The sequence below is a fragment of the Melospiza georgiana genome, chromosome 6 (assembly GCF_028018845.1).
Source record: "Melospiza georgiana isolate bMelGeo1 chromosome 6, bMelGeo1.pri, whole genome shotgun sequence".
In the NCBI taxonomy this organism is placed as follows: domain Eukaryota; kingdom Metazoa; phylum Chordata; class Aves; order Passeriformes; family Passerellidae; genus Melospiza; species Melospiza georgiana.
The window spans coordinates 7,336,616-7,363,608 of record NC_080435.1 but is presented as its reverse complement, the minus strand read 5'-3'; the positions used below and the strand labels follow the sequence as shown (position 1 = coordinate 7,363,608).

General features: G+C 39.0%; 1 protein-coding gene across 1 annotated transcript in view; it reads right to left on the bottom strand.

Moving 5' to 3' along the window:
* The window catches only part of CSTPP1 (centriolar satellite-associated tubulin polyglutamylase complex regulator 1), a 79,245-nt gene that overhangs the window by 13,848 nt on the left and 38,404 nt on the right, over positions 1–26,993 (bottom strand). The window contains exon 4 of the mRNA XM_058025768.1: positions 642–726. Within this exon, the coding sequence (XP_057881751.1) occupies positions 642–726 (85 nt within the window). The remainder of the gene's footprint in view (positions 1–641; positions 727–26,993) is intronic.

Below are 26,993 nucleotides of genomic sequence, written 5' to 3'. Positions count from 1 at the left end.
TCTTAGTCTGGCACTGGGTGACAAGCAACTGAACAGATGTGTGTACCTTATTACATTTTCCATATCAGATAGTTAATAATCAGCTGCCTGGGCTGGACTGGAATCAGCAAGCACTATCAGTAAAATACTCCATATCACATTATCAATGCCCTGAGCCAGCTATCTGCTTTTTGCCTTGTCTAGATTAAAATAAAATTTCAAACAGATTAGCTGCCATGTTCCTACCAAACATACTTTAAAACACTGGCAATCTTTCAGAGGTTAGTGTGTTTAAATGTTATCAACCATAGAAGCTGGGGCAAGGGGGAACACATTTGAGAATGGTAAACAGTATTTGAAATCAAGTTTAAAAAACATGTCAGTTAAAAACATATTGGCTAACATTCTTTTATCTGTAACTTATCTGAACACAGAGCCAACAGCAGCATTCTGCATTGATATTTTAGCCTTTGTATATCTTAAATATATACTCTTTCACATTGTTAGAGAAACACCCTGTTCTTAAACTCAAAAGATGGTGTCTCTTTTCCCCAAAACCTTAAAAGCTGAAGGTCCCTGTCCCTACCTTTACCCACAGGTCTAGTTCCTAAGTCCATGCATGTAGGATTAATCTTGCCTTTAAAGAGAGAATGAGGACCCACCTTGCTGCTTTCTGAGTGAGTTCCATTGGGAAGTCAGGGCAGAGCAACTGCAGCAGGCAGTGGTATTCCTGTGCTGTCAGCAAATCTGCAAGAAAAGAGAGGTGAGAACATTGTAAGACTTTTATAGACTGTTCCCTCCCCTTGCTTCCTCTCTAGGAAAAAAAGCCTCATATTCCCTTTACTCCCAATTCAAGTAGTCTGAGTACTAAAGACAGTATAACTGTTCCCTAGACTTTCAGAGCTGGACTCTGAAATTGAAATGAAATGGAATTCCATTTCCAGCACCATCTGGAAGAGGCCTGATGAAGGGAAAATCCTATTATACAGGCTCCTGCAGAGAAACTGGTAACAGGTAGTGAGTGATTCAGTGTGAAAAAGGGGTAACCAAAATAGGGCAGTTTCAAGTGAGAACACAGTTTGGTTTGACTTGAATATAACCATGTGGAAAAAGGAATAATTTCAAAGTTGCTTAAATTTGCTGAAATTCACTGGCATGGTGACATTCCCCACAGTACACTTGAAAATCATCCACAGAACATCTGGCAGCAGTAACAAAGGCAAACAAGGTTTTTGGGTTGTGTGTGGAGGGCTACAGAGTATAAACCACAGACGTTATTACTTTGGCATTCAGTAAGGCAGCTGGATGGTCTCTTTTGGAATAATGTGTACAAATCTGGTCACTGTATTATAGGAAGCACAGAACAAAGATCCAAAACACACAAGAAAACCAATCAAATGATTCATGTTTTAGAGAGCAGCTTTGTGAAAGCCTGGTCAAGAAGGAACTCTGTGGCTCAGGAGGAGGAGTCTAAAAGAGGTGACTCTTGGGGAAGCTTAGGGATCCCAAGGGAATGGAAACATCCTGATGTCAAAAAGCCCTACATGATTGTATGTTCACAGTCCAAAAGGCTGTGGACTGGAGCTAAGAAGAAGACTAACTGAACAGCAGCAATTTTGCACTACTTCTATATACAGAAGAATGCAAAGTATGGAAGAAAGAGCCAGAGGTGGAAGTAGAGCCAAGCAGTAGTCAGGGAGGGGAACTCAAGGGCACTGACAGCAGGACTGAGGTACAGAGCATAAGTTCTTTTGCCACAAACACCTTAGTCTTCATTAGGCTCTTATTAATTAGGCTCAAATAATTAACCTTGTTTCAGATGACAGTCACAACTTAGAATCACAGAATCAGCAAGGTCCAATCATTAACCAACACTGTCAAGTCCACCATTGAACCACAACCTAAGCATCACATCTCCATGTTTTTTGAACATTTCCAAGGATGGTGATTCCATCACTTCCCTGGGAGGGACGAGGGTAGGGGGAAGCATTCCAATGCCTGACCACACTTTCAGGGAACAAATTTTTCCTAATATCGAATCTAAACTTTCCTTGGTGCAACTGGAGACCATTTTCTCTAACCTTATAACTTGGAAGGAGAGACTGACCCCTATCTCTCTACAACCTCTTTTCAGGTGAATGTAGAGAGCAGTAAGGTTTCCCCTGAGCCTCCTTTTCTCCAGGCTAAACAACACCAGCTCCCTCAGCTATTTCTCCTAGAATTTGTGCTCCAGACCCTTCACCAGCCCCACTGCCCTTCTCTGGACACACACCAGCACCTCAATGTCTTTCTCGCAGTGAGGGACCCAAAACTGGATGCAGGGTTCAAGCTGTGGCCTCACCAGTGCTGAGTACAGAGGGACAATCACTGCACTGGTCCTGCTGGCCACACTACTGCTGATACAGACCAGGATGCCCTTGGCCTTCTTGGCCACCTGGGCTGCCATTCAGAAAGACCTCAACAGGTGGAAGAGATGGGAAGAGAGGAACCAACTGAAATTTAACAAAGGCAAATGCAGGGTCCTGCACCCGGGAAAGAACAACCCCATGCACCAGCACAGGCTGAAGGCTGACCTGCTGAAAAGCAACTCTGTGGAGAAGGACCTGGGGGTCCTGATGGACAACAAGCTGTCCCTGAGCCAGCAGTGCCCCTGTGGCCAAGAAGGCCAATGCTAGCCTGGGGTGTACGAGGAAGAGCACTGCCAGCAGGTCCAGGGCGGTGATCCTGCCCCTCTGCTCAGCCCTGGTGAGGCCACACGGGAAGCGCTGTGTCCAGCTCCGAGATCCTCAAGACAAGAGAGACGTGGAGCTCCTGGAGCAGCTCCAGTGAAGGGTTATGAAGGTTATGAAGGGTCTGCAGAATCTCTGTTACAAGCACAGGCTGAGTGTCTTGGGCCTGCTCACCTTGAGAAGAGACAAATGAGACGGGACCTCATCAATATCTGTCAGTATCTGAAGGGAGAGTGTCAAGAGGATGGAGCCAGGCTCTTTTTGATGGTGCCAAGCAGTAGGACAAGAAGCAACAGGCAGAAACAGATGCACAGGAATTTCCACATGGATATGTGGAAGAATTTCTTTACTGGGGGAGTGACCATGCACTAGGTTGCCCAACAAGGTTGTGGAGTCTCTCTCACTGGAGATACTCAAGAACCATCTGGATGTAATCCTGTGTCATGTGCTCTACGATGAACTTGCTTGAGCAGGAAGGTTGGACCAAATGACCCACTGTGGTCAGCGACCATTCTGTGATTCCGTGATTTTCCACAGGCCCAGCACAGGAAGCAGGTTACATGAAAACAGAAAACATGGGGCAAATAAAAGCTCTTGTTGAAACAGACCCTTTCTCATAAGTGAACAGGGTAGTATGGACCTCTTACTCTTCAAGGAATTCTAAATCTAGCTTTGAATAATGCTGGACAATAAATTTCTGATCTTTGCTAAAAAGTCTAGATGTTGGTCTGAAGCAATCACACCAATTGGAAACTTTATGCAATACTCTATTTCTATTTTTGTTTGCTTAAAATTCCTATTTATGTATCCTTACACCTCTTGCTTGTTATTATTTTTCTTTCATTTGTCAAAAGATCATTATAATAACCCTTTCTTCATACTGTATCTTATTCAATCTACTTAACAGATAACTACATTTATCTTAAGTTAAATCTGTTTAGCTTACCCTCTACTTCTTTCACTACTTAGCCCAGTTATATCTGTTCCTCTGCTTTGATCCCTTTAGATTTCCACAGTGTGGTGTCCAGCAGTATACAAAGCATCCTTCCCACATTCAGAACAGACAGGCTCTAGGAGGATAATCTGCCTGCTTTAATCAGCTACGGCCCTTTTCAATAATTTTGGTTTTTAGTCTCTTTTCTCCCTGAGAGTAAAGGAGTTTGAGGTTGTGGTGTTTTTTCGGGGTTTTTTTTGTTTGTTTTTTTTTTTTTAAAGAATGAGGTTTCCAAAGAAAGTTGCACTTTTTTCTAAGTCCCTGTCTGATTGAGAGACAAAACCAGCTTGAGAAGGTAACTAGGCCCTAAGAGAGCATTAGTTGAGAGGCATAAAAAGAGATCTCTCACCTGGCAGAAATAACATAGTTAAAAATCTTGTGTAATAATTCATGCTGTCTTTTCCTTCTCCGTCTTCTTACCAAACCACAGCATTATCCCTTCACCTCCATCATAAAACAACAAAACAATATAGAATAAAAGCAGAGGTCTGATCAGAAAGAATTTGGGAAAGGGTGGCAGAGATCCACTGCAAATCAGCATGTTAGAGAATGAAGTTTGTTGTCAATAAAAGTGGAATTAATTACAGTTTCAATCTTTGGGCAAATGGTCCATTTAGACTAGAAACTGCCCATAAAGTTGAAGCAGTGCAGAGAAGTTCCTGCTCTAAAGAAACACTTTATTTCTAATGCCTGGGGAAATGGCACCAAATTATTCAGTGGAGCACACAGGCAGACTTTTTTAGGCTATAACACAACTCAGCCTGTAGACACCCCAGGCGCCTGACCAACAAATCATACCAATTTTTCAGGCTATAGTTGGGTACCTTTTATACAGGAAGTGGGATCACCACAGACCTTAGGAGGTGTCTTCAGTTTGCTGTGATCACTGTTTTCCTATGCCCTACAGCAAGGTCAGTGAAGACCATGCAGAAAATTACATTTGCCCATGTACCACATTGTTTGCCAAGAGCTGCTGGGAATAAACAAGGGCAGTTTTGGTGCATGACCACGTTGCTCCTTCCTGTCTCCAGGCCACAGCTGAGTAAATAGAGCTCAATGCTGCATGATGAAGAAAGAAAGAAAAGACGGAAGGTACCAGTCAGAATGAGTGAAAACTAGAATCCACAACTGCCACTTTGGTTGCTACCACAAATTACTGCATCTCAAGTTCCAGTAACAAATGAAGCAAATCATGGAGTGTTTAAATCTGACCCCACAGCACAGGGCAGTGAGATACACACACTCTTACCATGCCCTTGCAGTGGAACAAACTTGCTCATAACCATATGCTTAAGGATGGAGATTGCAGTCTCCATGTTAATCATGTTCATTTACAGCTGAACTAACACTTCACTCTTCTACTAAAAAAGGGCTAATAACAAATTCCAAAGCAAATTTAAAACAACAGCTCACTAAGAAGGAGCTTAACAGGAAGTACTTTGACAGTTCAGCATAATTTTTGCTCTACTAGACTTCACATTCTTGACTAGCTTGTACTGGTACTGAGACCATGCCACCAGCAAAATCCTAACCCTTTCCTAAAGATTGGATTGTCCTGTGAGTAGTTTATTGTCTTTTAGTGCCTGAGGCAGACTGTTTCTCATGTTTCAGAGATACAGAGGAGAAAGAATTTTGTCCATGTGGTACAGTCTAAGAAGGTACCATTTTCTGGATAAAAATGGCCTACCTTGAGAAACATGGAGGCAGCTGCTTTGTACTTCCGTGGCTTTTAAAGCACATATTAAAGCTGTTTCTGGTTTGTATGTGGCTAACAGATGGCACACAACCTCACTCACACCTGGAGTGATGCAAACTCCAGGAATACTAAATGATGTGTTAATGCTGCTGTCAGTGTTGTGTGTGAAGTGTAGACACATCTGAATTATCTTAAAACCAGTTATCTTCCATAGTGACAGCCACCTAGACATAGAAGCCTGCAGCTCAGTGAAGGCTGTAAAATCTACCCAGGAAGCCAATAAATATTTAGGACTTAGCCTGAATTGCAGTCATTGCTGCTGTATCTAGGCTGCTTTCAACACAAGAAGTAGCTATCTACAACGCTGTCACAACATTGTGACAGCTATAAAAATGCCCAAAGCAGTAGGAGAATACTTACTGCAGCTGGTGTATGAAATCTGCCCCAAAAAGTCACATTATTAGCTTCCCAGAAACACAAGGATTGCCCTGATGAATATACTTTAAAGTTCCCTATTCCCATAATTTTTTATGTACAACCAGTATCCAAGCAGACTGGAGCCCTGAGCAATGTAGCTGTCCCCTCTGAATTATGGTAGGACACACAATTTCCACAGGTTGTTTTTCTACCACAGTCATGAAGTCATTCAAGAGTCATAAAGGCATAGAGCTGTAAATCAGTCTCCTGCAAATATAACTGAGAACAGCCTACTTTATTTCTTTTTATAAGAGCTGGAAGAGTATTTCCTAGCCTTTAGTTTTTTAGTGTTTCTGGTGTAAGTACCACGTATCTAGGATTCTCCCTATATCCATGAAGGATTGCAACATTGTAGAAATCAACAAAAAACCCAAAAGCCCCCCAAAATAAAAGTCTTATGTGTTCTCATGCTGTCTACAGGAACTACAATTTTACAAAAAAGTGAACATAAACGTGAGCATTGACAGTACTGCAATTTCACAAGTATCATCTGGCTAGCAGGCAAAACCCTGCATGTGCCTTGTTCACAGGATACCTATGGCCTAATTTCCTCCATATATCTACTGCTAATAACAATCAAAAAGCCAAGAATTCTAGAGAAATTAATCCATGGATAAGACTGAGCATATTCATGTAAGACATGTACAGCAAGATTCATTTTGCTCTTGAAGTGTACAGACAGCTTCTACAATCATTAAATCATAGTCCAAGGAGTGTAGGAGAATCAGAACAAAACTAAGAGAGACCCACTTGTTACTTCTAAGCAATAGGAAAATGCTCTAAAAGCCAAAGATTGATGCCAGGTTAGATAAAAAACAATTTATTCTTTTTAAAGGAAGATTTTCTAGTGAATAGTTTAAAGAGGATAATGGTAAAATCTAATAGTAAAATGGTATCATGGATCAACATAAGAATCTGTTCTTTACATGGAATCTTGAGCATAAGTAGCTTTTAATACTGTGGCTTTGTACCAAGGTCTGGCATATATTATTTCTATATTTTATACATTTCATCAATTACTAGCATGTATTTTCTTATTTTAACAACTGGATGCATTCACCCTGTCTTCCTGATGATGAAGTTCAACATGCACCTAAGCCAAACTAAACTTTTACTCCTGCTCAAAGGCTCACTCCTCTTTTTCTTCTTTCCCATCACTTGCTGGTGGCCACATGGCTCTGAACCACCCCTCATACCAGCTCTGCCATTCAACACACCTCTCACTGAGAAAATTCAACTTTTTCCCTGGGCTAGTGAATTGCACTGGCTCTCAGAAATATGTGATGAAAGCTCATGCAAAGCAAGCTGTGGAAGAGCACAGCCAGGTGCAGGGAAAAGGGAAGGAGGTGGATAAGGACAGCAGATTCATTCCTCCTCAGCAGAGAAAAACTGTTAGATATTAGAGGCTTAAGTAGTTCCCTGCTTAAGACATTTTAATCCTTAAAGTCCAAGATGTGTGCAAGGCAAATGTCCTGAGATTAGAGATCCTCCTAATCAAAAGCAGATTCAGCTTTACCTGCTGTACTTGCACCCTGCCTGCTGTGATGGTTTGTGAACACTCTGGTATCAGACACATTTAAGACAGAACTTCTGGCACCCCTAAACATGCAGGCAGATGAATTCAGGTTACCCACAAACCTACTCTTTCCACTGATACTGTTTAGGTGCTCCCATATGGGATCCCAGGACACCCTCAGGAAAGGACCCCAGAAGCCTTTGTGTCTGACATGACATGACAGCAGAAGCAGGCAGGGTAACTGAAGAATGCAAAGAATAACTACAGTTTGGCTCAAATAGAAAGGTACCTTCAGCAAGTGGCTGCACCCTGGATTGCCTCCCCTAACCTGTGAGAATACCAGCAAAATCCTGCCAGACATAAGGGAAGGGAGCTGCTGCAGGTGAGTAGTCTTCACAAACAAGATGTTTTGCACTCTGCAGAAGGCACATGACTGCAAAAAGCAGACTTAGGTGACTCTTGTTGACAACAGATAAAAACAGTCAGTTTATGATGTGAAAAAACAAAGAGTGAAAGAGATTTAGTGAGATTTGCCAGGAACAATCTATGTGACTCAGGATGAATATAGTGGAGAGCTAAGCAGACTGACCTAAAAAGATTTGTTGGGGGAGTGTTGCAAGAGAGAACAAGGAGAGAGGATTAGCATTGTGACTGAGCAGAAAGCCAGTTCTTAAGTACTTGGGTAAGAAGAAGAAGATTCAGCTGCAGCTGATACGAAGAATGAAGTAATTTGTTCTGGAGGTAGCCTGGACAGTTCATATGAACTGAGAAATGGGTCCATTATGGGCAAAGCTTGTAGCATCCTACCTTGAGCAAGCTAAAAGTTTTAAAAAGAGTTAAATCTTCTAGATGGTGTGATTTTTTCCCTGCACTTTGATCTTGAGCCCTTTTATCAATAAACCACTCGCCAGATTAACAAAAACAGAAAATGAATTTATACAGAACTGCTCCAATTCTATCCCCAGAATCCAGATTCTTTCTGTTTATACAAATGTTAATCATCCTCTAGTCTCTTTCACATGCCCCATAATTACCCTTTAGTATGAAGTGTTTCATGTGGCAGCATTACTTCAGCTTTGAGTGAATGCTACTCAGGGCACCATGAGCTGTGCCAGAGGTACAGTCCAAGGCTATCATTTGGCGTGCTTATGTGGCTAACATGGCACATCCACAAACTGAAAAATTCAAACTTTCATTAGAAACATAGAGAAAGTTTTCAGCCCTCATGGTTGTAGAAAAAACATTCCAATACTCAAAGAGTTTAACTGATACAGTGTGATATTCCTGAACCCACGGAAAATCTGACACATGACTAAAGTTTGATCTTTTCCCTTTAGGAACCTAAACAGTATACCTAATGCGACACTAAAGACAATGTCAACTCTTTAATTTCTTGTTTTAAGTCTAGAGTGGGACTTTGAATGTAGTTTGGGCTTAAAGAATTCACAGTTCCTAAAGTGCAAGGAGAGCAAACAATAAGAAAGGAGAAGCAGCCACAACTTCTGGCAATATTTCCAGAAGCAGAAAAAGAAGATAGAAGATGACAAACAAAAGAGTCTGGTTTAAATTTTCCAGTACATAGTTGAATACAGGAACCAGATGGTGACTTAAATGGACACCCAATTTTCTCCATGCAATGTTCTTTAACATTTACAAAGATAAATCCATGCATATTCCAAAGCACATATAATCCTAAAGATATGCTCAGCTCATTGAGTGTGATCTCTAAGGACATTTAGCTTTCTAAAAAGGACACAGGCCCAGTTTTGTGGACTACAGTATGAGAATGTATCATGTTTCAGAGGCATAGCAAACCCAGACCAAAACAACACAAGACAGATAAATGGCTTTTAACACAGATCAACTAGAAAACTAGAAATAGGGTACATTTCAGAGTGAAATTAATTTATAACTGAAATGCCATAACATTAGACATTTTTTATATGTGTCCACTATGAAATTATTTTTTCCTTTCACTCTAAGGTTACTAAAGACATAACTAGCCGATCTCCCCAGCTATAGGTGATTTAGCCTGCTTTTATCTTGTTCAACAGCTGACTTTTCCTCACTTTGAGAGGTTTTCAGTCACTTGTGTAGAAAATAATCAATCCAGTGCCAGAGCTAATTGGTCTTTTAAACAATAAGGAGAAAACACTCCTGTGGAAGTTCTGGCCATCTGGGGGGCAGACTGCTCAACCACTTGAAACAGGACGCCCAGCACTCTTAATAGTGAAGTACAGGAATGCCGGCAACACTTTACTGAAGGAGACCATCAACATTTCCCCAAGCTCCCAAACAGCAGCAGTAATCTTTAGACAAGATGTGGATCAGCCCCTACTCAAGAAAACAAGTTGTCATTAAGCTTAAGATCTTCAAAACAACTGAAGAATTCATGGTTACACATCACGAGATGGGCAGAGTAAATGGGCAGGTGGTATGCAGCTGTATTTCAGTCAATGCAGGACCTTACATATCCTCCCTCGGATATGCACTAGGACTAGTGACAATATGGCCAGTCTTCAATTAGTGTTTGGTATTTCCTTTCTGCTTTGGGAGCTCCAAGAAATACAATTAGCTGGCAGACAGCTCATCTGTGTCATGCACACAGGGTCAGGGAGCAGAAGAAAGCGATGACAGTGACCTAGAAGAAAGAGGAGGTGGAGGATAAGGAAGACACACAATGAACTGTGGAAATGCTGAAGATTGCTGTAGCAATGTAACATCGAAGATTTCTTTGATTTCCAGTTTCTTTCTAGACAATTTTTCCAGGAAACATCAGTGAAAGGTTCCAATCATCCAGCTCTGATAGAATAAGGTATTTTCAAATACGTGTTCATATGGCACAAGGTGGCCTGTAAAAGCATGAGGTGCAACACTCAACTATTTTTTCATAACAATGAATAAAACAGGAATGTTTTGGACTTTCCTCTTTTAATGACTTCTTTGGAAGAAACATTCAAAGTACAGTGCAGCTGCTACTAGCACCCAATGGAAGAGACACAAATAATTTCAGCATAATTCGTATCATGACTAGGGATAGCCTTGTGTGTCTTTCTGACCCTGCTCCACATCAACTCTTAACTAATCCACTGCAAGGTTTTGAACAGTTAACTGCACCTTTACCAAGAGCTGTCATCACAGCAGGCACTCTGATACTGCTTCTCTGAAACTCATCCATCACGAGCCCAGCCATGAAGGAGACAAGTTCAGGCATGCCAAGAATGGAGAATTCCACATGCCACCAAGGGTGACACCAGAATGCAACTACACAAAGCAGTCAACTCACTGTGGCTGAAACTCAAGAAGCAGGTTGTGATCCACAAAGCGCTGAAGGATCAAGAACATCTTTCTCTGTGTACTTTTGTTCACCTGGAACCATTTGACTACCTGACATAAACATGCATCTTCCAAGAACTGAAAGCCACCAGCAGGCCTGGCCATTCCTTGACTTTACTGCACAGTATATTTACTAGAGGTTTACACACAGTATAATCCCAAGTACCCAGACTGTGGGCTAGTTTTCTCCAATTTTCTTTTGGAAGTTATAGTGCCTAAAACAACGGTCTGAAAGGAAATGGCATGGTTTTTAGGAGCCTCCAAATCAACAGTTAAAGTCTCTATTCATAAAAATAAATATGGTATCTGGACCTATGCTTGGGCAGTGTTGTTCAGTCATGTAAAATGCTCTTAAACACACCAATATTGAGTCTCTTTTATGAGTGTGAAAATTTAAAAAGAAAATGAACCTCAAACAAAGCAAATCTATAAGACAATTGTCTGGAGAAAGGTAATCTGGTTAATGACAAGACTGAAGAAGTCATCATTAGTTATTTAGAAGGAAATGCAGTGGAGCATGTAAGCTTCACAGAGAATGCTTGGAGCCCATTACAATATCAATGAGCTAGATTAATGATTGTAAATGACCACCACTACAGAACTGGTCTGAATACAGAACAGAATGAATGCACTAAGAGAAACCTGAAACAACAAGGCATCCAACTGCTCCTTTTAAGAGTATGCTTTTGGCTAAGGTTCTGTAATGTCCCTTGATTTTAACTCTTACAACACTCTAGTGAGCTGTGTGTCCAAAAAAATGTAATTTTTTAGATTGAAAAGAGAGCGAAGAAATGTTTGTTTTCTCTGTATTCCATATGGAGAAATATGTATTTAATAAAAATTTAACATAGATACTAATTTCTAAAAAATGAAACAAAGCCTTTTCTTTTTTTATGTTTTTTTTTAAGAAAGTTCTACACTTTTCCATTAATCCTGGAAGTTTTTTATGGACATAATGCATCTTTGTCAAAGTTTAACTTAAATGCTACCTATTTTACAGCTAAATAAACTTCCTTGGACCATGTACCATGAACCACAAGTTAAGAATATTTTGCTGGAAGAAAGTTCAGGCAAATGTCCTAAATATTCAAGCATTATGCCGTAACACTGATGCTATGCATATATTATGGTAATCAGAGAAGTGTAAGAAACTAGACAAAAGAACAAGTTGTTGCAGAAAGAGAAAAGGACACTTTCTTGTTGTTGTACAGTGCTTTCTAGAGGGGAATAAAAGGCCATCTACTGGAAGATAAGTGTAGAGAGGAATCCATACTGTAATCCTGGCTTGTTAAAACTGAAAACAGAATTCAGTTGTGTAATCTTTTTCAGCCTCATAATGAGGACAGGCTCTTCAAGATCTTTGTAAGGATCTTTATAGCAGGAGCAATAAAAAGGAATATCACTTAATTCATTAGTTGTGGGATGATAACTTTGCATAGTGAGCAAATGATTTTTACTAGATATGATATGCAAGTGATTTTTCCTAAAGGATGCATGATCAGTTTTCTGTAGAATCCTGGGTGGATTGCTGCTGTGATGCAGGCTACTGAGAAGACAACAACAACAACAACAACAAAAAGAGAAACAACACACCATCTCTAAAAGATGTAGGATTGTCCTTAGTTGGAAGAGAGGATGACAGGAGTACTAAAACCCCACAGTTACTTCTGACTAACCCATTAATAGCAACAGTCAGTGAGATGGGCCATCCACAGTGAGTAACACTGTATTAACCTCTACTAGCAGCTGGGGCCTCAGCTACATTGCTCTAACACAACTGTACTCTTTGTGGTTTCACTGACATTTTTTCATCTCCCATGCAACAATATCCTGACTGTTCAGCAAAAAAACCATCATGGAAATGCAAGTATGGTAAACCCTAAGAGGAGGAGGGAGATGAAAGCAGCTCTTTAAGCATCCCCAGCCATTGAAGACTTAGAACACACATGTTCCTTTTATTTCCTGCAATATCTGCCCTTTTTTCCCATTCGAGGTTAAGACTTATGGAGCAAGTCTGAAAATCAGATGGTGCAAATCGTACAGCAATATAGCTGTAAGAAGCACTTCAATATAATGTATTTCAGCATGTGTTCTTGACTCAAAGGACATGTGCTGCATCTTTCAAAGCAAAGCTTGAAAGCTGAGGTCCTATTCGCTCCCTGCAATTAGAAATATTTCTTAATACTGCCCTGATGGGAAAAAAATTGCTTCCTGGTGTTTTTGGCAAAAGAACTCTATGTCAATTCACTGCATCAGATGTAGCTGCATTTTAGTAGTACTTTATGTGAAGTGGATGATAAAAAGGGGGATTCTATACGAATGCATTAATTCGTACTCTCACTTTCATGCCACATTTAAAGGTAGCATCCATCCTTTCAGTTGTCTTTCACATGAGTTATCTTCTGTCTGGATCTGTTTCAGGCTTTGCTGTGCCAAGTTCCCGCCTACATGCAGTACTAAGGGCTCCAAAACTAGTAGTGCTAGCTCTTAAGAGATTCAAGATTAAATGAAATTATTAACACATAGGGGATCCAAAAGGAAAGCAAAAAATATCCCATCTCTAAGAATCCTCAGAGACATTCAGCAGACAAATGCAAGAGACAGTTCCTCAGTTACTAGAAAAATAGAGAAAGTGACTCTGGATTGGAGAGTACGGGCCCATGTGCCAAAACAAGACTTAACTGATCCTGGAATTGAAAACAGGAAGAATAGGGGCCTTTAGGAGTCATGCTTGTAGGCAACAAACAGTGATGAAGTTCAAGGTTTCTAAATGATCTCCACTAAATGGGATATGTTTGGAAAGTCACTTTGCCTGACATGTTTATCAAGGAAAAAAACAAATCTTCTCACTATTTACTTTTGTGCTTTCCTTTTAGGAGGATGTTTTCTGGGGTTTGGTAAAGAACAAACAGATGAGTGCCACAAAGGGAAATAGACTGAGAGCCTTTATGTGTACATCTCATTTTCACTTGCAGCTTTGTATACACAGCTGTGACCAGAACAGACTTTTGCTGAATGAGGGACACGCAGTTCTGCAGCCACTGCCACAGCAAAAGGAAGATTATCATTACTTGCTTTGCAGTTAAGGTTTAAAATAACAAATCAGTGAATTATTTGGAAATTTAATTAGCTTTTCTTTGAATTTCTTTTCTTTTTGAACTGCTTGTCTGTATTACTCTAAAGTCTTTCCATAAATACAGTGTGGATTTGAAAGCTTCCAGAGCTAGACAGATTAGATTCTAATTTCAATGTCTGAGTAAAAATGTTACCTATTCTAGATGTTTAAAAGGAAGCACTGAAAATACTTTCCATTATACCAATTAGGAAACAAAAAGAAAACCATCCAACTGCTAGAAGTGTCTTGTATAGCAGGAATATGTGGAGATGCAGGAATGAATTTGTTGCTGCAGTAATGTGCCTTCAGATGCAAAATAGAAATAGGGACAGAAGAGTTTTGACTAGAAAATGTAAGTACAACATATTCTTCTTCTTTTCAGTATTTTAGTATTTCTAAGTGTGAATACTACTGGTTATCAACATAAGATTAATGATAATGATATATAACCAAACAGCAATGTCTGATTCAAAAATGTCCAAAAGCTGTAAGGAAAAAAAATTGAATTAAGGAGTAAATTTAAGCAGGCAAAATAGTATCTAGAATGTTTAAGCAGAAAGATAAAAATTTATGATTTTCTTAGAAAAGTGACAATGTTCAGCTCAGTGATTGTCATATTTGTCACAGATGAAACACACAGCTGCACACAAGATATCTGGGACCCAATCACATTTTCTCCCCAGTGTAGGAACATAGGAGAAGAACATAGTGGTCTAATTATTCATGTTTAGGCATTTTATAACATGTTAAAAGTTGATATATAACATTATAAATAGCGATCTGTAATTCTTTTACAAACTTGGCTATCATGGCTTACAAGCATTGATGGGAATAGAAAACATGGCATGAATGAACAATGTAGAGAACTGAAAAGTTATAAAAGGACCAAAATTGATACTATCCACAGTATTTACAGCAGTTAGAAGACACTAGTACATTCACACGTTTTAGGTAGAAAAGCCACATCACTTTTCTATGCAGAGGCTGAAAATAAACAAACCAAACCCTAGAAAACAAAGTACTGGCACTCTCAACCCCCAGAAAGCTAGAAATTCCTTGGAGAAAGAAAATGGTTACCTGACAGGGAAAACCCAGTGATCTGTGATACAAATATAAACTAACATAGCAAAGTGAAATCAGAAGGTGACTGGAGAAATTCTACATGATCCTCAGGTGGAAGATGACAGTATACGTTATAAACAAGCCTACATAACATTTGCTATCGACACTTTTCTCTAGGGAGACTTGGAGATACTAGCACTGGCATCTCAGAGAGAATGTACATTTCAATCACACCAAGTAAAGGATTCTAATTTGGGAAAAGGGACTGTAGAATCAGGAATGCAGCAGACAATAACAAAAACCATAACTGCTTCATCCTGCATCAGGTCTGACACTGAAGAATACCTGATATTACACAAGGAAAGCTCAGAGGTTCAGCCAGTCTGGTAACTGTGACACTGCTTATTTCCCACTGTGCACCCAGCCACACTGGTGTGTTGCACACAGCACAAGCCTTGCCATTTCATAAGATGATGAATGTAATGCTTTCTTGCTCTGAACATGAGCTACAGCTTAAGTAGAACAATAAAGGAAAGAAACTTGTTTCCTCCTATTTACTTAAGACAGGCACAATTGCCTCCTCTACTCTTAAATTATGTCCCCCAGACTTTTGACTTTGAAAGCAGAAGGCCTTGGGTCAGAAGAGATTCTGCTGTCACAGAATGAAAAAGGAATTAGAGTATCTAATGTATTCAGAGACCCAGAGCTACATGACTGCCTATTCAGCAGAGAACATCCACAGGACAGGGTCGTGCATTTAAGTCAGGTACCCAACACTAGCTAGATCATTCTGTTATGGCTCTGGACTCAAAATACTGAAAATTTTCTTCATTAATTTGGCTGGGTAGATTATTGCTAAAGCTCAAATTAAGCATTATTGCTAACTGAAGGGATGAGAAACAAATGAACTGAATCATCAATTAAGAGATTTAAAAGCACAGCAAAGCAGACAGTCACTAGTGGTCTGAAAAAAACTCTGTGCATTAAACTGGTTAGTATTTAAATTTTTAAAATTTAAGGACATATGTGTTTCTATTTCTAGGGTTTTCCTTGTCTGTTCCAAGACAGATCATCCTGTGAAATTGGAGCCCAACATTAGCTGTACAGAAGGAAGGTCTTTAAGTGATAGTACATGATACCACATTTAACAGTGTTCCTGTGCCAATCTGCATAATGAGTGGGGGATGAAAAGCAATAGTTTTTCTTCATGTACAGCTCCGTGAGGACAGTTCCAAGCCTGCCACACAAAACTGCTTTAATAATGCAATCCAGTGTCTTTGATTTGAGGAACACGCAAAAGAATAAACAACCTATTAATCTAAATTTTCTCGTTTGCCTGAAAGTACAAAGCGGCAATGAACAAACCTCTTGGCTACATTAAGTGTACTGAAATGCAAAACTGCTTCTTTTCTCACCCTACAGTCACTCAGGAAAAAGAAGGGTAGAGAAGAGGGGAAGAAGAGAACAGGCAAGGGAAGCAGAAATGGTTTTAATAGAAACTACTCAGTTAAAACACAGGGCACAGCAAATTCTGAAGAAGGGCTTTCAAGCATTGCCACACGAAGGCACTTTACTGCAAGTGGATATGCTCAGATGAGTGCTAGAGATAGCACTACTTAGTAAAGAGAAAGAATCCTCAGGCTAACCAGCTCTGAATTGAGCTGGTACTGTCAAGACTAAGGAACCACTGGTAATAGCCTGAACAATGTTTTCAGTGGTTTTGTTTGTTTTGGGAAGCTTCAATACCAAATACAGTGAACACTTTGATTAATGTTAGTCTCCTGACTGTCTGCAGTGGTGTGTTTTGCTCTGTTATTCTAATATACTTGCAGTCAGCAGAGGTGCTTTCATTATCCATCCACTAATTTTAACATCAGAAACAGAATTATTCTAGAAACACTGTCAGTCTGACTCAGTCTGAGTCTGCTGTGCTCAAACACTATGAGTGTGGTTGGAGGATATGTTTAGGCATTTGGCTAAGCAGTTTTGGCAAACATTCTTGGTTCCCCTAGAGCCTTTTTCACAGTTTGAGAAGGGTAGATATATATTAAAGTTGCTTGTCAAAGCAACTTCATTACATCTATGGTCTGAGTAAAACATGCATAGTTTTGTTCAAACTCTTCTCTGTATGTAGAGCAAATTATAACATACATCAGAGACTTAAGAAAAAGAATAAAGCTACTTCATTGGCTGTAGTACCAGTGGGCTTTTGGAAAAAATAGAAAAAAATATTCTGTCAACTTTGGGATGAAGAGAAGAACAATAAACTGAAAAAATGCGAGGGCCTATCCATAGAGGATTTAATATCTGTATATCTGTCATTTAAGCTTCAATAATATTTTTTATATGGAAAGTTCAGGAAAACACTAGAAATACCTGCAAGCAGGATGTTTTCAGTAAAATGTTATGTGAGTCAATAAACAAGTCATCTTTGTGCTTTGGCTCCCACTCTTTCACATGCAATTAAAGCCAGACAAGACAAATTCAACAAGCTGTTGATGACTTATGCTACAATTGTAAACAAGAGATCTGAAGTTATATATAACTTGTTTTCTGAGGAAGAAAAGTTTGATAGTGTTAAGAGCAGGCCTGGCCTAGCAGGCCTTTTATAACACCATCAGACAAAGCTGTAATATAAACATAAATTTTATACAGGGTCTTCTACTGCAAAGGGAAGTCTTATTCTCCCTTACATTTCATTCCCACTCTCTCCATTATTCCAGCACAGCTGCCTATACAGCCTCATTACAAACAGGACAAATACTAATGAAACTGAAAAGAAAGTTTTTTTACAGGCTATTTTTAGTTTGGATCACTTCTGTGCTGTCTTCACCACACAGCCAACTGCACCTCCACAAAGAAAGGAAGAAAATCAGTAGAGAGGAAGGCAAGGAGTAGTCCTTCTCTCACCAGTGCCCACCTAACAGTCCTTATCTGGCCACAGGCTTGGTTATCTTCCTCGAGCAGAAGCAGTTTCCTTGCAAGTCACCTGGCAGCACAGCTGGCCACAGGACTCCCAGGCAAACTCTTTTCTCCACAGTCTGAAAGCAAAGCATCACCTTCCTCAGAATGCAATCCACAACATGTCCCTACCTCCAAAGCACACAAGAGAGGGACAGACAATGCTTTATAAATTATAGTAGCTGCAAACACTAGAAAACATTAGAAAACATTACTGAAATTCATAATATTCCTGTAAAAAAAAAAAAAAGAAGTCAATGCCAGTGCAAAAGCAGGAAATTAATCTCCTGGAGAGTAAGCTTAACTATCTCCTGCATCACACAATTCTAAATCATTAAGGAAATAGCTTATGGTTATTAAAGCTAGAGCATTAAAGGGATAAATCATTCTGAATTTATCTACTGAAGAATCTCTTACGAGAGTAAAATCTTGAACTAAAGTTAGTGAATAAGTGTCAGGTGCCTCCAATTATATCTTCCAGTAGCCACTGTGTGAAGAAATTTAAGGTCATTTAATTAAGGACAAATGAACATTTAACCAGTCACTTTAGCACTCAGCAGTGGTGTATGAGCCTCTATGTTGTAGCATCAGAGACTGCATTTTATTAAAGAACACTGGAACATCCCTTGCTCTGGGCAATAAAGTCATTAGTGCAGCTAGTTCCACCCCCTCTTATGCGTTTATATATTTGACTTGGAAAGGTGCATCTTCTTCAAAAGTGCCATGTTTGCCTTAAGGTATTCCAGACAAGTCAATTTTCTTTCCTAGTAATGGGAGTACATACTCTTTTGAAGTTTTGGAGTTTGTTGGTTTGGGTGGATTTTTTTCAAGAGTTACTCATAACTATCAGGTGGTTGAAAGTGTAGTAATTAATTTTGAAATTACCAGATTAGATTTCTCTGCAGAGAGTGGGTTATTAATAGCTAAAGAGTTCAAAATTCTGAAAATCCACCCACAGTTGAACTGACATGCCAACATAAGGCCTATTTTGCCTTTGCTGTCAGCTTCTATCATTTAGAAGACTTATTATTCAGCTTTTTAAATGGCAAACATCATTACAGCAAACCACTCTAACTTGACTAAACTGAAAAACCTGCTTTTGGATCTCCACAGTTTAAAAGAATCTCTCCTTCCACTCAATAGAATAAGGATGAGCAGAGATAAATCCATTTACAGAAAATAACCTTTTTAGAAACTTTATGAGATTGCCTAAACATTGAATTTTTGATCTTACGTTACAAATTCCTGTATCTGAAACTGAATTTTTTCCCTATTTACTCCTTCAGGTGTTTTGGAAGTCATGCAAAGAATAGAACAAGGCTTTGTCCAAGCTGTTACCTGATTTTATGCACAATTTAGAAAATTAATGAAGAAGAAACACCTGCTATGGAATTTGTTCAGCATATGGAATACATGGCAGTACATGGAGTAAGAAGGCTGTTAGAATTCATCAATTATTTCAGTAATGTAAGTCCTTGTTTATCTCAAAAAAAACAAAACCAAAAACTTAAGGAAAAGCTCTTTAAAGACATGACAGTAAAACAACATTGTAAATGTAAAAAAATGCTAAAATCAGGAATGTGCAGAAAACTACCTCAAGTCTGTATAAATTATATCAACACTTCCTCCATTATGCAAACACTGTTTTGAAGCATTATGCTGTTACAGATTTTCTCTTAGTTACTTCATAACATTTATCATTCTTGCATACTTCATACCAATTTCATTGTCACAGTGCTGCCAAACATATTTATTGACACATTTTTGTATTATACTTTACTTGGATTAAATATCACACCTTTCCTTGTGAGGGGAAGAGGAGGGGCAGGCACTGATCTCTTCTCTGTGCTGACCAGAGACAAGATCCATGAGAATGGCCTAAAGTTTTGTCGGGGCAGGTTTAGGTTGGATATTAGGAAAAGGTTCTTCACCCAGAGGGTGGCTGGGCAGTGGAACAGGCTCCCCAGGGAAGTGGCCACAGCACCAGCCTGACAGAGTTCTAGAGGTGTTCAGGCACAGGGTGTGACTCTTGGGGTTGATCCTGTGCAGGGCCAGGATTTGGACTCAGCAATCCCTATGGGTCCCTTCCAGCTCAGCATATTCTGTGATATATTCCTTTCCAAAAGGTGCACAGCCTACCCAAGATGAAATTCAGATAGCAGAAGAGATTAAGTTCTCTGCCAAACATTGACAATATTTTAAATACTTTTATGATATATTTCAAGTGGAAGAGTCAAGTTAAATTCATCTACTATTAGCATAAATCTTTCATAGATTCCTAAGCAGTATAAAAATAAATAAAACAATGTAAAAAAAAAAACGAACATCTGACAGTAGCAAATAATACTGAAAAGCCAGGAAATTGCAGAAAACTGGGAAGAGAAACAAAATGAAGCTGGTAAAAAAAAATCAGGGAGAAAAGAGAAAGATAATGATATGCATATCGGGAGAAAACTGTAGTAATGATAGTCCTCTTGACATTTTGCTACATGGGGGGAAAAAGTAGTGTTCAGAAAAAGCATGTACTGTATTTAATCTGATACATATCATCCTTCTTTTTCTGCAAAATCCAAAACATTTTCCATTCCAATGATAATTTGCGAGGATGTCAGTATTGGAGTGGTACTTAACATATTAAAAAATTAAAAGCAGATGTTCATAATTTCTGTGAGAATTTTCAAGAGGGTTGGCTGACAAGCTCTCAGCACTACTGAGAAGTGATTTTCAAAGCCTGAAACACTTGGGAAATTTTACAGGACTGAAAAAAAGCTGAAGTCACTTCAGCACTTAAAAATTCTAAGACAGGGGCTTACTCTGAGTGAAGGGCCTACACAACAAGAGCACACAGTGTACTGATGAGAGCAAAGATAGGGTCAAAATAACACTCAAAGTACTGCCACCAGTAGTGGCAGTAGTAACAGTTCAGATAACCTGGGCATCTGTACCATGGCCACCCTGACAGCACTTCCAAACAAAGTATTCAAACAGGAAATACTGCATTTTATCAGTAAATAACTCATAGCTATGAAAGATGAAGAAAAGTGTCTTGGTGAATTAAGCAATCTTTTCAAAGGGAACACAAACCTAGGTATAAAAAAGCATCAAAAACCAGTTAGGTTTTCTGAGATATAACCCTTCATACAAACAACACTGTGATTAAAAATTTTGAATTACTCAACAGCTAACTACATTAACTGTTACATCTCAAAATAAGGATGAGGAGATGTATTTCTCTGGGATCCCCAAGAATACCTCCTCAGTTCCACATTTTAAAGCAGTTTTTCAATTAATGGCCTAGAAGAGAAAAAGAATTAAGTGTAACATTTGTGAGCCATATACACACTGAGGAAACTAAAAATTTTAAAGGAGTGAGTAGTAATACAGTGAAACCTCATGGGCATACTCGGCTCACATGTAGCTTAGAGCCTCATACATGAAACACTCTATCCAGAAGCAAAGAACGCAGAAGGCTCCGCTTGCATACATAGCTACAACAAAGACAGGTGAAAAAGGTGGTCACCAGAAATACTCAGAAAAATGCAATTAGGAGAATAATATGGTCCTGAGATGAGTAAACACAGCAATGTCAAGTAGAGAGGCTCAGTTACCAGTACTTGACCAATCTGGAATGATGGTTGAATTGAAAAGGAATGAGAAGCGCTGTGGGAATGATCACGTGCTTACAAAACACGCCTTACAGAGAGAGGCTCAAGATGATAATTTACTTAGCTTGTCAAAAGCAAGAATAAGGAATTGACTTTAACATATGATTGAAACACTTAAAACCCCATAATTTTCATAAAGTAAAAAAAAAAGAAAAAAAATCAGGTGAAGATAATCACACTAATAAAGACTGCCACAAGTTGAGATTGCAGTAGTGTACTCAGGAATGTGGTTTTACAGGCACCCAAAGAGATGTTTCAGTTCAAAATCAAGTAAGTCTCAGTAAATTCTGACCTCCAACAAAACACACAAGTTACCAATAAACAACCTTCCTCCTGTCAGGACAATTTCTCACCTGGCCCTCCTATCTTCACAAGCAACTTCCTCTCAGCAGCAGCAGTGTGGAGTGTGCACAAGGGCCACCCTACTGCTTGTCTGCAGAACAACTACACGTGGCTCAGCCTTCCTGAGGAAGGTGTCTGAGAGCAGGCAGTTTGCAGAAGCCCTCCTTCCCATGAAAACCCAAAGTACTTCATGGGGACCGGGCTGCAGGCCAGCCTAATTGCTCTGGCAGCACCGGCAGCTGACTGCTTCCTCCTGCTATTTTTCCCAGGGGCCCTTCGGCCCCTTCAGGCTCACATGACTTAATCAAACCTGAATGCCCTTCTGGAAGATATGCAAATTATTTTTCAGTCAGACAAAAGTGTTTTGGCTCAATACTGGTGTTACTAAGTGAAGTTTAATGATGTGCTATACAGGTCAAACTTCACGGCCTAATGGCACTTTCTGGCTATAAACGCAACAAGTGTATTACTCTCTAAAGGAGGTTTTAAAGCAAAATATTAATATATTCAGTACATTACCTAATTAGACTAGGCTAAATATCAATACAAAGCAATATGGCCTGTATTTTAAGGTCAGGTTTGACAATGACAGGATTTTTGCACTCAGGAACTGCTGGCAGTTTGAGTTCAGCCATGGGTGCAGAGTACCACACTCGGCATTCCACCTCTCTGTGACCTTGCATTGGCACATTTCAATGTGCCGTGCTGGGAGAAAACTAACTCAAGCAGCAGAAGTACTGAATAGTTTGCTGCCAGTTTAGCATGCTGAGACAGATCAGCACAAGATGGAACAAGCGCTGGAGCTGCCATGAGAAGGATGCAAGAAGGCAGTACCTCACTAGCCAGCAATTAGATCAGGTTATGCTGACATGGTACTGCAGATTTAATTAAGGCATTAGTAAAGTCTCAGATGCATTCAATTCTGAGAAGACAACATCTTCAGTTTCCAATTTATCTTAGGCATACGACCACAATAGGTCCCTTTTTCCTGTCTAGCTCTTACCACAAGAAACTGAATCACTAGGATATCTTAAATGCTGAGCCTTTTCCCAGTGCAAAGTAGACTAAACCAACTATAAATGTTTCATAGCCACATGAAGCATGGTGGTTTGGTTTTAAAGCCATTTAAAAAAATGATTGTGAAGAAAGAAAAAATATATTGCTTCCAAGGTAATGAATGCACAATTTCTAAAGAACAGGTTTCAACTTGCAAGTACTCCTGGGCAATCCATTTGCACTGTGGGGTGGAACATACAGTTCTGTGTATTTCCTTTATTTATATTAAAGATACAGTGTGGGATCATAACATGCATTACCAACAACAACACTTAGCTGAGTACTGGACAACTCTACAGGACACACACGTACTTTCTTGGTTCTCTTTCATTTGGTAAGATCAACTGAATAAAACCAAGGAGACACTAGAGGTAATGCTAAGATAAGGACAGTGTCAGTTGTTCTTGTTACAATAAGGCTTCTGGAATAAAGTGTCAAGCATTTAACTGGGTTCAGGAATAAGTTCTTTCTAAACATTAATGGCATCTCTACCTTATCCAGTCAGCTGCATGTCCTTGTATACATTACTAAAATTAATACTACACATAACTCAAAATAATTTGTTGTTTATTTACAATCACCCTTCTCACATACTAATGAATGACACCAGGTCTTCAAAGGGAGAATTTGCTTTTCTTGACAATCCATCTTTGGCAGACTCTGCCTTCAACATAGAAGATTTCAGGGAGGGACTGAAGCAAATGAGAGAGAATGCACAGGAGGCTAGTATGATTGGAGAAGAATGCTTGCAATTTTATGTGGAGAAAACCCAGCTGCCAGTTTTTCAGACGTTTGAACTCACACACAGATACTCTGCTGTTTCATCAAAGGGTAAACGCTTTGACACTCAGTGAGGGAACAGGTGCTCCTCCGTGCCCTAACCTGCTTATGCACTTCTAATCAAAAATGGCTGCATTAACAAATACTGCAACACAGCATGCTTCACCCCACTCCCTAAAAACATCTCTATTGCAACACCATCGCCTCCATGTTAGACAAAGCCTATACACACAATGCAGTTACTGGGCAGCTGCTTCAAACTCACCTGTGACTCAGGTAAAACACTGTGGAATTGGGACTTTTCAACAAGCAAAAATTTAAAATACTTTGGAACTTTGAAGCCCCTTCAAAACCAGTGAAGGAACTTGCCTTTCTTTTGTTGCCTTGCAAGCTCCTGTCACGGTGCTTGTTGCCCTTTGCAAATCATTTAATGCTACTTGGAAGCAAGGGGATTGCAGGCAGTAGTTTTATCAGAATTTGTCTATTCAGTGAATCTAAAGCTTGCAACAATGTGCATGCACAAAACAACTGAACTATCACAATGTTTATTGGTCCCTAGATGTCTTCTAGCTCTCAGTCATAGAAGTCACATGCTAAAACTGTAGAAGATAACCAAAAGATATTTGGTAGAGGTACCATCCAGACCAGGCTAAAACTGCAGAATACAGTATCCCTTCAGTTCTCACCTGTACCTTAATGTAACTGGAAAATAATTATATAGTTACACATGCAGAAATGGGAGAACAAATTCTGCAACAATTTTCAAATATATTGACTCTAGTCGAATTTGAAGTAGTTCACTTAAAGCCAAAACTGAATTCTGTAAAGTCACCCAATTGATTCCCAGATTATCCCACTGAGATAATCCAATGTCAAGATTTCAGAGAAATCTAATTATGAAAGTGATCTGAGTTAAAAATAAGCTTTAAAAATAGCAGTACAAGTAGTGAAAGGATAGAAGAACACTGTACTGAGTATATCTGGAGAATTCTCCAGTTAGCAAAGGGAAAACACATTCTTGTCCAGAAAAATTAGCAGCCTACATGCTGCTCTGCCTGCATTCAAGTCCCAAGAAGTTCTGCATTGCACCTCCAATTACAGCAGATGGGAGTCAGTCTCAGAGGCTTAATTGAAGGTATGTTCTGTGAGATGTTTTCATTAACAATTCTTTCTCAGTGTGGTCACTTTGGCTTATTTGGTTTTGTTTCTCCTCAAAATCATCAAAGAAGACAAACAAAATGCTATTTTTTCTTTAAGCCTCAAGGAAAATAATATCTGTCAAATCTGCATTTACCTTGAAACCATTTAAGTTCAAAGTGATCTGAACAAAGTTCCTGAAGAACAGAAAGTCACTTCTGGATACCTCAATAACTGAAAACGGCAGTATTTTGAAGAAAACTCTCTTGATGTTTTCTTTAAATAATCTCTTCTACAGAGGTACAATCTATTTAATTCTTTATTAATTTTTTCTGTATTTATTTATTTTTGCCTGTATTTCCTCAAAAAGTTACTATAGTATGACAACAAGATTTTGGAATAACTTCTGGCTATAACTTGAACAATCACATTCCTAGGTTGTGAGGACTATGTTTGATGACACAGTTAACTCCTTAAGGATTCAGGCTTCTCTACAATTACCACCATGCTCCAGTTTCAAAATTAACACTATTGTGTAACTTCAGGAGTTACGTAAATTCCTTTTGCTAGGGTAAATGTAAAAGATCTTAAAAGACAAATAAATTTTTAAGGTGAGTTAACTTACTGGCAAGCAAATATCCATCGTTTTGAGGCTGCTTAAAATATTAGATTAACTTAACACTAAAGCTTCTTCTAAAAATACCTTAGAGCCATTGTTTAAAACTGACATAACAGTGAGGTCACTGCCCTGTAGAGTAGTCATAAGTGAATAGAAAGTAAAATTCTTCTCTACCTGTATCTCCGTTACATAAAAAATGCTCACAAAAAAAAAAAAAAAAAAGATAATGAAGACAGATTTGCTTGTATGATGACACTTTCCTAATCTGAATTTTTTACTTTTTTCATATGTTCAGTTTGTACCAGTTAGAAACATATAACTATCCACAAATTAATATTGGATGTATCTGACCAACACTTAGTTTTTTATTAAACATTTACCAAATGCTCAAACACAATGAGAGTAAGAAAAGGCAAAGGAGCAAATGTTAACAATTGGGCTAAGAAGAATGGTGCACCTCACACTCTTCTGAATCTCTTCCAGGTCTGAAAGATTTCAAAGTGATTCTGTACACTGTGTGTGACAATCCTGTGCAACCAAACCACAACAAACAGAGCCGCCACTTTCATATTTACTCTCTGCAGGTTTGGTTAGTTTTCACATGAATAGATATAACTCTTGAAATCCAGTTCTGTCTATCAAAAAGCCTTTCCTGCCTTCCTCCAGAATTGATTTTAATATCATCCTAAGAATTGTTAAAAGGCAAGAAAATTCCCACAGGAAAAAACTTTGAGTCTGAACTGGGGGAGGGGGGGCAGAGACAAGACTGATATTAAAGGCTTTTTTATGTTAAAGATTTTACATTTCAAATGTTTACAATGTTTGAATCACTCTTCTTTTGTATTCAAAAGAGAGTTACATTATTTCAATGGAAAGAAGTTACCAGTTTACAGGCATCTGTCTAACATTAGCTGTTTTTCACTAACAATAAAGCGAAAGTTCCTTAAGGCGTTGATTCTGCCAAATTTGATCTATACAGCTAGCTAAATACTCTCAGTTTTATTGATCCAGCCTGCACTTGTATGTCCTAAGATTACTTAATTCAATCCAACAGGTGTAACTCTAGGTTATAAATAGAAAAATGCAGGTACAGTGAGATTAAGGGATTTGCCAAAGATACGGATTAACAGGATTAAGATTCAGGAGTTGCCAGTTTGAGTTTCCTTGCTTATCCCATATTTGCTCCAGCAAATCTAAGTACAACAAGGACAGCAGAGAACAAAGGAAAATACTGACATCTTGTACTTGGCACCAAGAAAAAAGTTAAAACCCCTATTCAATATCAGCTGTCTGACTAGGAATTGCCTTTACATTCACCCAAAGCATGCCTATTATCAGAAATAATATTTTAAGTACATAAGAAGTAATTGAATTTATTTCAAATCAGCGTAAGACCTTGCAAAACAAAGCTCCAGGCCCTGTGTGTGTATAGGGATGCTCCAGATTCATTTTTCTAACAGAGAAAGACAAAAGAAATAACAAACAAAGCTTTCATTAGCTGTATTATTTCTTTAAAAACTGCTTCCCTT